Raw genomic sequence first — 12927 nt, 5'->3', positions numbered from 1 at the left:
AGGATGAGATGGCTGGAGGGCATCACTGACTTGATGGATGTGAGTCTGAGTGAACTCCGGGTGTTGGTGATGGACAGGGAGGCCTGGCGTGCTGTGGACACAACTGAGTGACTGAACTGACTGATACACGTTTGATGGATATATTGCTCATTATTCCAAACACACTTTCTGGGTTCTAATGTTTATTTGCAAAAAATCTTGGTATTTATAAACAACATCTATTCATTTACATGATAGAGTTTTACAAATGTCCTTTAAATTTAGTAACTTTTTTGTCATGGGAGTATTCTGATTATGTAGTTGCCAAATAATAGTAATGACGTTCACGATACATTTTTAAAGAAAGAACAGTGATTGGCTTCCTCCATCAAGTACCTAGTTTGGATCATTGTCGTCGGCAGGTGGATTCTTAACCACAGAGCCACCAAGGAATCCCAGGGATGGCTTGAAGAATGAGCCGTGTGCATTCAGAAATGGTGGCTTGTTCTGTGGGGTTCAGGCATCCCGCTCCAGGCATCTGTTTGGGGACCCAGCCACGTGTATCATGGAGAAGTACGCAGCTGATGACTGAGTCATAGGAGCATGACAGGCAGACACTCTGGATCCTTCCAGGCCTGCTTGGAACAACCCCACGGAACCCCCCTCCAGGGCTCTGGCTCTGAATGCAGAAAGGCTGGGTCCTTCTGTGTGTCCCGCTCACTATAAACCGTGAACGTAGCTTTTCCTTCTGTCTCGGCATCCCTGACAGCACATCCCTTTCTCACCAAGGGTGGGAGTGGGAGGCTGGCCTGGTAAAGGGACCCAAGGCATCGGTTGTACTCAGGGTTAGGCTGACTGCGGTGTTTACCAGGAGATCATGTGTTGAGTGGGGAAGACTGAGCTAGTGGAGGTGATGGAATCCCAGTTGAGCTATTTCAAATCTTAAAAGATGATGCTGTGAATGTACTGCATTCAATATGCCAGCAAATTTGGAAAACTCAGCAGTGGCCACAGGACTGGAAAAGGACAGTTTTCATTCCAATCCCTAAGAAAGGCAATGCCAGAGAATGCTCAAACTACCACACGATTGCACTCATCTCACACACTAGCAAAGTGATGCTCAAAATTCTCCAAGCCAGGCTTGAACAGTACACGAACCGTGAACAGATGTTGAAGCTTGTTCTAGAAAAGGCAGAAGAACCAGAGATCAAATTGCCAACATCTGCTGGATCATCAAAAAAGCAAGAGAGTTCCAGAAAAACATCTATTTCTGCTTTATTGACTATGCCAAAGCCTTTGACTGTGTGGATCACAATAAACTGTGGAAAATTCTGAGAGATGGGAATACCAGACCACCTGACCAGCCTCTTGAGAAATCTGTATGCAGGTCAGGAAGCAACAGTTAGAACTGGACACGGAACAACAGACTGGTTCCAAATAGGAAAAGGAGTACGTCAAGGCTGTATATTGTCACCCTGCTTATTTAACTTATATGCAGAGTACGTCATGAGAAATGCTGGACTGGAAGAAACACAAGCTGGAATCAAGATTGCTGGGAGAAATATCAATCACCTCAGATATGCAGATGACACCACCCTTATGGCAGAAAGTAAAGAGGAACTAAAAAGCCTCTTGATGAAAGTGAAAGAGGAGAGTGAAAAAGTTGGCTTAAAGGTCAACATTCAGAAAATGAAGATCATGGCATCCGGTCCCATCACTTCATGGGAAATAGATGGGGAAACAAGTAGAAACAGTGTCAGACTTTATTTTTCTGGGCTCCAAAATCACTGCAGATGGTGATGGCAGCCATGAAATTAAAATATGCTTGCTCCTTGGTAGAAAAGTCATGACCAACCTAGACAGCATATTCAAAAGCAGAGACATTACTTTGCCAACAAAGGTCTGTCTAGTCAAAGCTATGGTTTTTCCAGTGGTCATGTATGGATGTGAGAGTTGGACTATGAAGAAAGCTGAGCGCCAAAGAATTGATGCTTTTGAACTGTGGTGTTGGAGAAGACTCTTGAGAGTCCCTTGGACAGCAAGGAGATCCAACCAGTCCATTCTAAAGGAGATTAGTCCTGAGTGTTCATTGGAAGGACTGATGCTGAAGTCAAAAGTGATGCAAAGAACTGACTCATTGGAAAAGACCCTGATGCTGGGGAAGATTGAAGGCAGGAGAAGGGGATGATGGAGAATGAGATGGTTGGATGGCATCACTGACTCAATGGACGTGAGTTTGAGTAAACTCTGGGAGTTGGTGATGGACAGGGAGGCCTGGTGTGCTGCAGTCCACAGGGTCACAAGGAGTCAGACAGGAGTGAGCGACTGAACTGAACTGTACAGACTAGTGACTCAGTTATACTCATACAGACATTCTTTTTCTGATACTCTTTGCCAATGTGGTTTATTTCAGGAGACTGGATATAGTTCTCTGTGCTCTGGAGTATGACCTTATTGTTTGTTCATCCTGCATATTAAAGTTTGCATCTGCTAATGTCAAAGTCCCACGCCATCCCTTCCCTGCTTCATGGCGCCCACAAGTCTGATCTCTATGTCTGCGAGAGTCTGTTTCTGTTTTGTTAAATAGGCTCACTTGTGGACACGGTATATTATTATTGCATGTTGTTCCCATCGCAATCCAGGGAAAGAACTGTAAAACTACCCTCTGTGGTTTATTCTCTCTTCTCACCAAGACAGTTTCAGGATTCACACCATGCGTCCTAAACAGGGTTATCACCTGCTTCATTGTACCCTTGATTTCTACCTGGTTGGATTTACATGCTTTGTGCATTAGGGGTATGGCAAATGCCCTCACTGACACGTATGTGCATTAATCAGTTTATTGATCAGTTTAGGAATCCAGTAACATCAACAAGAGCACAGGAGATTCGTAGTAGGAAAGTCATGGGTCCTGACTTCCTGCGGGAGAAGAAATGGCAATTTCAAGGAAAAGGTCTATTATCTTCATACGGATGATCGTGACCCACTGGTGCTGTGACGCTGCTCATATACTTAACTTTGTTTTCTGCTTGAAACATGAAAAAAAGAAAAACAAGTAGCACATTGTTGAGCTGATTAGGATTAACATGATGTTGCTCATAGCATGAAAGAGAAAAGAGAAGCAGTGGATGGTGGACCCAGTGGAGAAACTTCCCTGCAACTTTCACAGAAGTCCTTCTGTGCATGTGGCCGTGTGGGACTATCCTACAAGACCCTTTTCACAGAAGTCCTTCTGTGTTGTCCCTGTGGGCTTGCATAGGATTACCACCTGGTGAAATTAGTGGTGAGCAGTCCTGCATCAGCTCGAATGCTGAGAGTCACTAGGTTACATACTCAGAGGTCTGAGACATAGGAGACTATATACTGTGTCACCTATGCGGCTTACATCTTCTGTAGCCTCCTGCATCATCACTGATGTGTTGCGGCTGCACGGTCCTTCATTCGCAGTGGGATTCACCGGGGGTCATCGTATCTCACAGCTCGGGGCTTCACACAGCCTCCTCCTCTGTCCTCGGAGCATCTCACCATGGAGTCTAGACCAGTGTTGTGTTTGGACATTTAAATCCAAACACTTATCGAAGCCAGAACCTTTGCTGTCTGGCAAGGTGGACTTTTTGTTATGCTATTCTTTTCGTAAGTTAGTTTTTATTGAAACGTCCTAGATTTGCAACAGTGGGCTACTTCCAGCTGTACAGCAAAGTGATTTATCTGTACATTTGTTGTCGGTTAGTCGCTGAGTCATGTCCCGCTGTTTATGTCCTATGGTCTATAGCTTTCCAGACTCTTCTGTCCATTGGATTTTCCAGGCAAGAATTCTAGAGTGGGTTACCATTTTCCAAGGGATCTTTCTAACTCATGGATAGAACCCATGTCTCCTGTGTCTCCTGCCTTGGCAGGCAGATTCTTGACCACTGAGTCACCTCCAAAGCCTCAGTTATACATATATGTAGGTCAATGTATACCTTTTAGAGTCTTCTTCTGAAAGTTATTACAAGACATTGCGTATAGTTCTCTGTGTTATCTGCTATGTCTTTGTCATTGATTTTATATATTTTACTGTGGATCTGCTCATCTCACACTCCTGATTGACCCCTTGCCTGCTTCCCCTTTGGTGACCGTTAATTTTGTCTGTGTTTGAGAGTCTGTTTCTGTTTTATGAATGGTTCCTTTGCATCATATTTTAAGGTTCCACATGGAAGTGATGGCAAATGATATTTGCCTTTCTCTTTCTGACTTACTTCACCTAGTAAGATCACCTCTAGGTCCGTCCATGTGGCTGCAAATGGCATTATTTGATTCTTTTTCACGGCCGGGTAATATTCCATCGTGTATGTATCCCATTCTTAAAACAGTGAACCCCCCCCCGCCCCGCCTGCCCCAAAGAGGGAACCTACTGAGACAAAGCTCAGTGTTGTATGAGGTATGTTTCTACTCACCCAACTGATGTTGTCTGTTCTTATGGAGGACAGTCGTCTGTGGAAGAGAATGAATAAGGGGACAATGACCATTGATATGCCTTTGTTTCCAAGGATTATTTCATAATAGCTTTTTACAAGGATATCTGTGCCAATGGGAATTTTGAATTGAATGTCCCAGTGATGTGTTTTCATTTCGGATACCTGTCACCGTCCGGGGCTTTACCTGTTTCGATGATGTTTTCTATATTTTCATTTGGAATCCCCCTCTCATTGTTCAGCTGCTGATACTTCTGAAATTCTTCTGGAGTGAAACTGGTTCCTTTGGCTGGATTTCATAGCAAATGGGGCAGGAGAGGTGTGCATTAGAATCTTTTATGGGTTGTAGAGAGTCACCTGGCTGCTCCCTGTAGTGATGGGTAAGTCTCACCAGCACCGCTGCCCTCCACCATCACCTAAGCCCTGCCCTTCAGGTATTTTTCTACACACGTGCCCGAGTGTGCACACAGGTCTTCACATGGGTCCATGGGGGTAGAGTCCACATAATTAACATGCTACCACGCTCCAGTTCTTGCAACTACTCGGTGAGCTACAGATCATTCAGCTGTGAGCTTAAGCATACCCTAGGGAGAAGCAGGTTTTCAAGGTACGTCGGAGAAGGTCATGGCAAGTCTGAGACTCAACTCTCAGACTCTAATGCTTCCTGTCCACTTTGTCTACATCCTAGAATTCCATCCCTGGGGTTTTCACAAACCCTCATGAAATGGAGAGGGAAATGGCAACCCACTCCAGTATTCTTGACTGGAGAACCCCAGGGACAGAGGAGCCTGTTGGGCTGCCGTCTATGGGGTCACACAGAGTCGGACACGGCTGACGCGACTTAGCAGCAGCAATGGAATGAATGGGCAGGGCATGATTTGGAATTTTCAAAAGCACACTGACCCCACTGAGATGGTGGAGGACCTTATGTGCAATGCCCCATACCTGATATTTCCTGCCTGCCTTTTGTCTGTGAAAGATTTTAGTCAAAGTTGTAAGTTTATCAGAGAATTACAAATGTCATACAGCAAAGGAAAACTGTCAAAGGACATGAAATAATAATAATGTAGTCATAAAGCATAGACAAGGACCTGTAGTTCCTCCCCAAGGGCAATAAATACTGTTCTGGGTCATATCCTGTACGCTGTCTTATAGACACTGAAACCCCACTCGGTGGACAAGTTAACTACAGGATGACCAGACTGTAGCCGTGACATAAGCTGCCATGATTCTGAGAATTGATTTCAAGGAGATGGGAATACAGAGACCCTGGAACTGTTGATTAACTGTGCCTAAAACAATCATGATGATGCTGGTCAGACCACTGATGACCGATTTAAAAATGACTGTTGGAGCTGACTTCTGTTTTTGCAAGGAGCCCCCTCCCGCTGTCTATAAAAGCTCTTGTCCCCCTGTTTGGCAGTTGTGGGGTGGGGCAGTCAGCCTTTGGACAGAAGTCCACTCTCCCACCAGTTGTCTGCATCTGAACGAAAGCAGACTTTTCTTTCTAAGAAGCTGGCCTCTTAGTTGCCTTTTGAAGGGTGGGCAGCAGGAACCCACATTGGGTAACGACATCACACATGCTACTGAGGAAGAAAACTCACGCTTTCTCATCCTCAAAGACCAGACACGACACCCACCCATCCCCGATGAGGATATAATATCAGAGGGGATAAAGAGATGTGGCAGGGAACCCAAGGGATTGGCCGGACGGCAGGATGATTGACATTCCAGACCACACTGCCTGTACAGTCGGCAGTGTGACCCAGTGGTATTTGCAGAACTCTAGGCAATACTTTTATGATTGTGACAAAGGAGAAAGCATTTGTCGTGGAGATGAATGCAGTCACGGCCCCGGGACCTGTGAGTTTTCTAAACTCAGATTTAAACCTTGGTTCACTTGGGTGTCAGGACCCAGAGACTGTATTTGTGTGATACCTGGCAAGGAACTCGTGGAGCATCCTGAAATATTTCCTTGGATCTCTGGGATAAGTGTATCTCATTTTTAAAAGAGCCATCACATAGAATCCCCAGTGGATAACATTTCCTCATTTTTCCAGCAGACAGACTTTCTATATCCCCGACTCACGTCACATGAAGTCTGAATTCTCCGTGTGAACACAGATCTGTTCCACGGTGCTTCATATAAGGTGCTGTGCTTAGTTTCTCAGTCCTGTCCGACTCTTTGTGACCCTGTAGAGTATAGACCACCAGGCTCCCCTGTCCGTGGGATTCTCCAGGCAAGAATACTGGAGTGCATTTCTATTCACTCCTCCAGGGGATCTTCCCAACCCAGGGATCAAACCCAGGTCTCCCACACTGCAGGTGATTTCTTTCCCATCTGAGCCACCAGTCAAGCCCTAATATAAGTTACGTGTGTACCTGTCTCCTTTCTGTAAAAATACTGATCTTATGAAAACATCTACTTTGCGTTGGGTAAGCTATAGTACGTACCGGAACCTTCAGTTACTTTTGTGATTTTTTCTCCATCGTCATTTTCATAATAAAATACCAGTATGTTGTCTGTTACATGAATGATTTGCAAATAAATTTTCCCCTCGACTGTGGCAGAGGAAAAAAACAAAACAAAACATCAAACCTCAACATGATTAACTTCTTTTCTTTTCATTTGAGCCTGACTTATTCTTCACATGATATTGTCAGTCTTCCCTTGGATGGTGAACTGTATCTCACTGAGATTTCTAGCGACGCGTTGTTAGAACGAGTTAAGACAGTTAGTGAACTAGGATAGCTTTCTCCACAGCCCCTTCTCCTGAAAATGGAGACTTCCAGTCTTGTAGACTGCGCAGTCTGTGAATGATAACAAGTTGTTTATTGCAACTCTAATAGGTGTTAAACCTCAGCCATCTCATAGGAGCTCACAAGAGCTGACTGTTAAATTTTCAAGAATTTTGTAACCCAGTTTGCAACCACAATCATGGTTAGAAAGGAATTCAAAAATTTAAATGAATGATATTAAAATAAATGTCAGTACATCATCCAGAGTTATTTCCTAGTACAAGAGGAAATAGGTACAAATTAGTTTATTGCAAAATGCTGGGCATATATAATATGAAATGGTTTCGGATTAGATCCTGTGGCTCTGTGTCCACAGTTGAAATTAAAATAAATGCATAAGACCAAGATTAGAGTGCTCTGTTATACATTTTTTCCCCATGAAAATTAAACATACAGACATTTGATCACTGAATAGAATATTACAGTACTGATATTAATATTTGAGAATTATTTCCTGTCATTTTCAACTATGGAGACAGAAATCTACATTAGTGCCTCTTTCAAATTATGTATTGATATTCATATATGAGAATTATTTCTCCTTATTTGAAGCTATAGAGATAGAAGTCTATGCTAAAGTCCCTTTCAAATTATGTAAAAAAAATCAGTTTGAAGTTTTGGCTGTTATTTTAACTGTTTCCAATTTTGGACTTTAAGTTAATCATGTTCTACTTACTCAACTTGCTAATGAAAAACTTTTAATATTTAAAGAATTTCTTTACTCAAAAGAAATTGAATCACGTAGGTCAAGTAAAAGAAAAAATTGTGAAAGAGTTGTTATTAGCCTAAGTAGGTAATTGGACTTCTCCATGCCCGAGGAATATGAGGAGTCAGTGTTCTGGGGCTTTTTCTCAGAGACCATCAGTGGCCACATTCCAACCTTGGACCTCATCCTGGTGTTGTGGCACAGAATGGATTGCTGAAAAATTAAATGGCTTTTCCAAGGTTGCATTGGTAACGAGTAGAGGAAATAGTCCGCCCATAGAGATATTAGTTGTTTTGGGTGAAGCACATACTATCCATCTGAACACGTTCCATGGTTTGGGGAAGACCACCCATCAGAGGAGCTGGAGTACTCACATTCTATGAAGTAAACACCTCCTTCCTGTCTCTGTAGCACTTCTGAGAAAAACTGGCATGTGCCATCAGATCTGAAAAACACAACAGGCAAGACAATTCCTTCCCACCATTCAGTCGCCAGGGCTTGAGGACACCCTCCTGGGAATAGAGTTTGCACACCCAACTTCACAACCGTGACTCACACCTCTCACTGTACGTGGAGACCAGACCCCATGCCAGAAGTCAACAGACTCCTTGCTTTCGGTCGAGGAGGATTGTGCTTACTTGATATAAAATGAAAGGGAGAGCTGTTTGCAGTTGTTAATACATTCAATCTGGCGATTATAACACCTCAGTGGGCCCCCTTCCACAATCTTCTCCTTGTTATCTGCAGCTGCATAAATGGTGCGCCACTGTCCTACAACCTAAGAAGGAAGTTCCTTGTAAACGTCAGTCAATCTCTTTTCTGGTTACTCACCAATACACGGCACTGTCTATGCTTCTGCACTTGCCACAGAGGAGAAGCAAATTGAATCTTATTAAAGCAAAGAGGAGTTCCACCCCCTACCTTGGTGAGTAACACGACATGAAATCGTCTTTCCTATTGGAGCACAAAGCATAGAATTCAGAAATTTTTGCAGACAATTCAGAGCTTTTCTGAAATAGCTAAAACCATGCCAGTAAAGACTGTGACAGTTAATATCTTTCTGAATGTTAGCTTGTTAGGGGTTTTGTTTGTTTTACCTACAAATGAATAAGATAAATGAAAAATAGCCAAGAAGAGATAAACAGATGGCAGTATTACGTTTGTGTAGATATGTCGACCACAGAAGGTATATAATCTGGTTATACTGCTGCTGCTGCTATGTCGCTTAAGTTGTATCTGACTCTGTGTGACCCCAGAGATGGCAGCCCACCAGGCTCCCCAGTCCCTGGGATTCTCTAGGCAAGAACACTGGAGTGGGTTGCCATTTCCTTCTCCAATGCCTGCAAGTGAAAAGTGAAAGTGAAGTCGCTCAGTCCTGTCCGACTCTTAGCAACCCCATGGACTGCAGCCCACTAGGCTCCTCCGTCCATGGGATTTTCCTCGAGAGAGTACTGGAGTGGGGTGCCATTGCCTTCTCCAAATCTGGTCATACATATACACAAATATATCTCTGTCACATGCACACACAGCCGCGCACACACACATGCACACACACACACAATCAAACAAGCAAGACCTTCTAGCAGATCAGCTCATTCGGGGTACCTTTGAGGGGTCTATCTCAGCTGGAGTTTCCTGGGCGGCACAAACCAAGACAAGGACAAGACTCAGGAACAGAATCTTCATCTTGTGAGTCTTGTGTTGTTCCTTCTAGACAAGCGGAGGGCGCCCCAGTTGTTGGAGAGAATGTGAATTGGTTCCACTTTTTATAGGATACGTCTCTTGGCGGAATACCTATCAATCAAACAGTGGTTAATCACAGGATGACGGTGACCTAAATGTAATCTTCGGACATCCTGGTTGGCAGCTGAGCATTTTGGCATTCTGTGCTTCTTATACAACCCTGTGTTATTCCTTTCACGTTGAAGAGGTCTGTTTAAGCTTATTTTCTAAAATGAATGACGCACCTTTGGTTTAAGAAGATAAATATGTGGTATCTCTATCAGGAATCAGTTATCAGGGAATTCATGAGAGGGGTTCATATTTTTTTTTAATATTGAAATTGCAGTATAGTTGATGTCCAATATTTTCTGTTACAGGTGTAGCATATAGGTGTTCATAATTTTATTTCTACCTTTGGAGCTATAAAACATTGGCTTTTTTATTTCCCATGTTTTCCAATCCTTACTTTTAAAATAATCTTTGTATGTTATTATTTATTTTGTACTTTATAGCTCTTATTCCACTCCTTGTGTGTGTGTTACTGACTTCTTTCCCTCAGCAGATTCGTTTGAATAAACATCTATGTATTTTTGTCCGAGAAGGCAATGGCACCCCACTGCAGTACTTTTGCCTGGAAAATCCCATGGACGGAGGAGCCTGGTAGGCTGCAGTCCATGGGGTCGCTAAGAGTCGGGCATGACTAAGTGACTTCACTTTCACTTTTCAGTTTCATGCATTGGAGAAGGAAATGGCAACCCACTCCAGTCTTCTTGCCTAGAGAATCCCAGGGACGGGGGAGCCTGGTGGGCTGCCATCTATGGGGTCGTACAGAGTCAGACACGACTGAAGCGACTTAGCCATATTTTTGTAGACTCCTTCCCCATTGCCCCTACATAGTACCATCAGGATATATCCCACTTTTATCCATTCCAGTGTTGATGGATACGTGTTCATAGACATGATTTAGTAAGGAAGTGAGCCATCTTATCTCCTGGGTAGAGACTTAGGGGATCTCCATGTCTGGACTGCTGGATCTCCGTGCCTCTGATTTTCGATCCCTGCCAACAGGAGATGAGAATTTCCGTTGCTCCATCCTTGGCAGGACTCGGTATGGTCAGCTGTTTTTATGTCAGAGATTGTCATGAGTGCGTTAGTCTATGCAGTTTCAGGAGTATTTTCCATTTCCTCAATGAATAAACTGGGGTGATGGCCATTTGTCTGTTTCCTTTGTTAGGTGTCTCTGCAAGCTGTTTGTTCATTACTGTATGAATTATTTGTTTTTTATGAAGTTTGTAGGTTTTTAACATATTCTGGAGTCTCTCTTAGATGGAGATGTGCGAACATTTGCCCCCCCGTTGCTGGCTTTACTTTTATTTCCTTAAGGTTGTCCCTCAAAGATGTAAATATTTTGATTGAGGCTTGGTTATGAACATTCTGTTCCCAGTGTGAGATCCTGCTTGGTGTATATTTTAATCAGTAATCGCCTAATCTTTGGTCACCGTGTCCACCTGTGTTTTGCCTCTGGAGTCTTTCTTGTTTTGGGTCTTAAATACACGTCTGTGAGTCTCTCTGCGTTAGTTGTAAAACGTGCAGCAATGAAAGACTTGAAGTTATTTATTTTTTTGGTCACACGAGTTCCCAATTTCTCCAACAGTTTTCCTTATAAGGTTATTATTCTCTTCTGAATTTCCTTTGTAACTGTATCCAAAATCTATTTGTCTCTATATTCCTGTCCCTTCTCCAGGAGCAGATTTGGTTCTGTTTTGGTTTGTGTTTCCCCATCCTTGGTTCTATTTTGGGGGCAGTGTTAAAGACAGTTAGAACATGATGGTCACATGAGTGGCCTTCAACAAATTTGTGTCAAAAGCAAAGCATTCACGGTTCACATCTTGTGAAAACAGAATTTTCATTCATTCACGGATCATTAGAGTGGTGCGTGTTTCTGGTGATTTTCACAGAGCATGTCTGAAAGAGCAAGACAGTTTTGCTACGTTTTGGAGCCAAAGGAAATAATCCTTGAATAAATGGTGGCTGCAGAATTCTCAACATAAGTAGATACTCAAACATAAGGGTTTAATTGACTTAACTTCTACTGCTGGTTATATTTGTTTTTGGTATATTTTTTCCTGTTTATTTATAATTAGCCAATGAGCTCCTGTGATTTAAAGAAGTTTGTAATGAACAGGATGTTGACTATGACAAATAGCATTGCATGTATATCTGTCAGTGGCTTAGAGCAGAACTTTTAAGTGTTTTTATCGCACACATGCACACACAAATACGGGGTAAAATGAGTAACAGATGTATTAGTCAACTTGTGTCTTATGTAAATCACCAGTGATGGTTTTTCTTTGACTCTACCTTCCTGTTCCTGATCTTCCTGCCAACTTCTAAGAGTTGGTATATCCACACTGATTAAAGTTAATTCACTTGTGATAGAGGATCCCTCTTCCCCAGGATTTGATATATTGTCAACTGGATGGAGATCCTTGAAAATAATTTTTCAGATAAAATTTTTTTAATGGTTCATATTTCCTACCTGGTTCCTAATGTTTTCATTATTCAAACGGCAACTGTTTCCCTGAGAATTTTTAAAAGTATTTTGGTGTCTCGCATCTGTGGGAGAGGGAGAGGGGGGATGATTTAGGAGAATGGCATTGAAATATGTATAATATCATATAAGAAATGAATCGCCAGTCCAGGTTCGATGCAAGATACAGGATGCTTGGGGCTGGTGCACTGGGATGACCCAGAGGGATGGTATGGGGAGGGAGGAGGGAGGGGGGTTCAGGATTGGGAACACGTGTACACCCGTGGTGGATTCATGTTGATGTATGGCAAAACCAATACAATATTGTAATTAGCCTCTAATTAAAATAAATAAATTTAAATTAAGAAAAAAAAGTATTTTGGTGGGTAACTCAGCGGTCATACTTCTTATAACTTCTGCTAAGGGGTTTTTTGTTTTTTTTTTTTAATTTTACAACACACACCGGGTCTTACTTGCTGTGTTCTGCCTCTCCCTAGTGATGGGCTGAGGGCTTGTTGTTGTGATGGTTCTCTTGTTCAGACTCTGAATGAGCGGAGTTTGTGTAATGCATGCCTTTGCTATCATACACACGTGGGATCTTCCAGGATATAGATTCAGTGTGTGTTCCCTGCATTGCCAGGTGGATTCTGAACCACTGGACCCCTGGGGAAGTCCCTCTGCTCCATTTGTTCGTTCTTCGTTTTAATTCTTGTTGTAGGTGGCTTCCTTGGGTGAGA

At 42.9% G+C, this 12927-nt stretch overlaps 1 protein-coding gene and 1 long non-coding RNA gene across 3 annotated transcripts in view; one reads left to right on the top strand and one right to left on the bottom strand.

Annotated features, from left to right (window-relative positions):
- The window catches only part of LOC138986347 (uncharacterized), a 182591-nt gene that overhangs the window by 64907 nt on the left and 104757 nt on the right, over nt 1-12927 (top strand). The window lies entirely within an intron of this gene.
- LOC102275980 (allergen Bos d 2) lies at nt 4416-9670 on the bottom strand. The gene is made up of 6 exons (XM_005895585.2): nt 9544-9670; nt 8577-8716; nt 8313-8383; nt 6888-6995; nt 4621-4722; nt 4416-4452 (listed from the first exon to the last, which is right to left on the bottom strand). The coding sequence occupies exons 1-6, from the start codon at nt 9622-9624 to the stop codon at nt 4436-4438; spliced, it is 519 nt and encodes a 172-aa protein (XP_005895647.1). The 5' UTR covers nt 9625-9670; the 3' UTR covers nt 4416-4435.

Source organism: Bos mutus, chromosome X (genome assembly GCF_027580195.1).
Source record: "Bos mutus isolate GX-2022 chromosome X, NWIPB_WYAK_1.1, whole genome shotgun sequence".
NCBI classification, from domain to species: domain Eukaryota; kingdom Metazoa; phylum Chordata; class Mammalia; order Artiodactyla; family Bovidae; genus Bos; species Bos mutus.
This window is presented reverse-complemented; position numbering and strand designations above follow the sequence as displayed.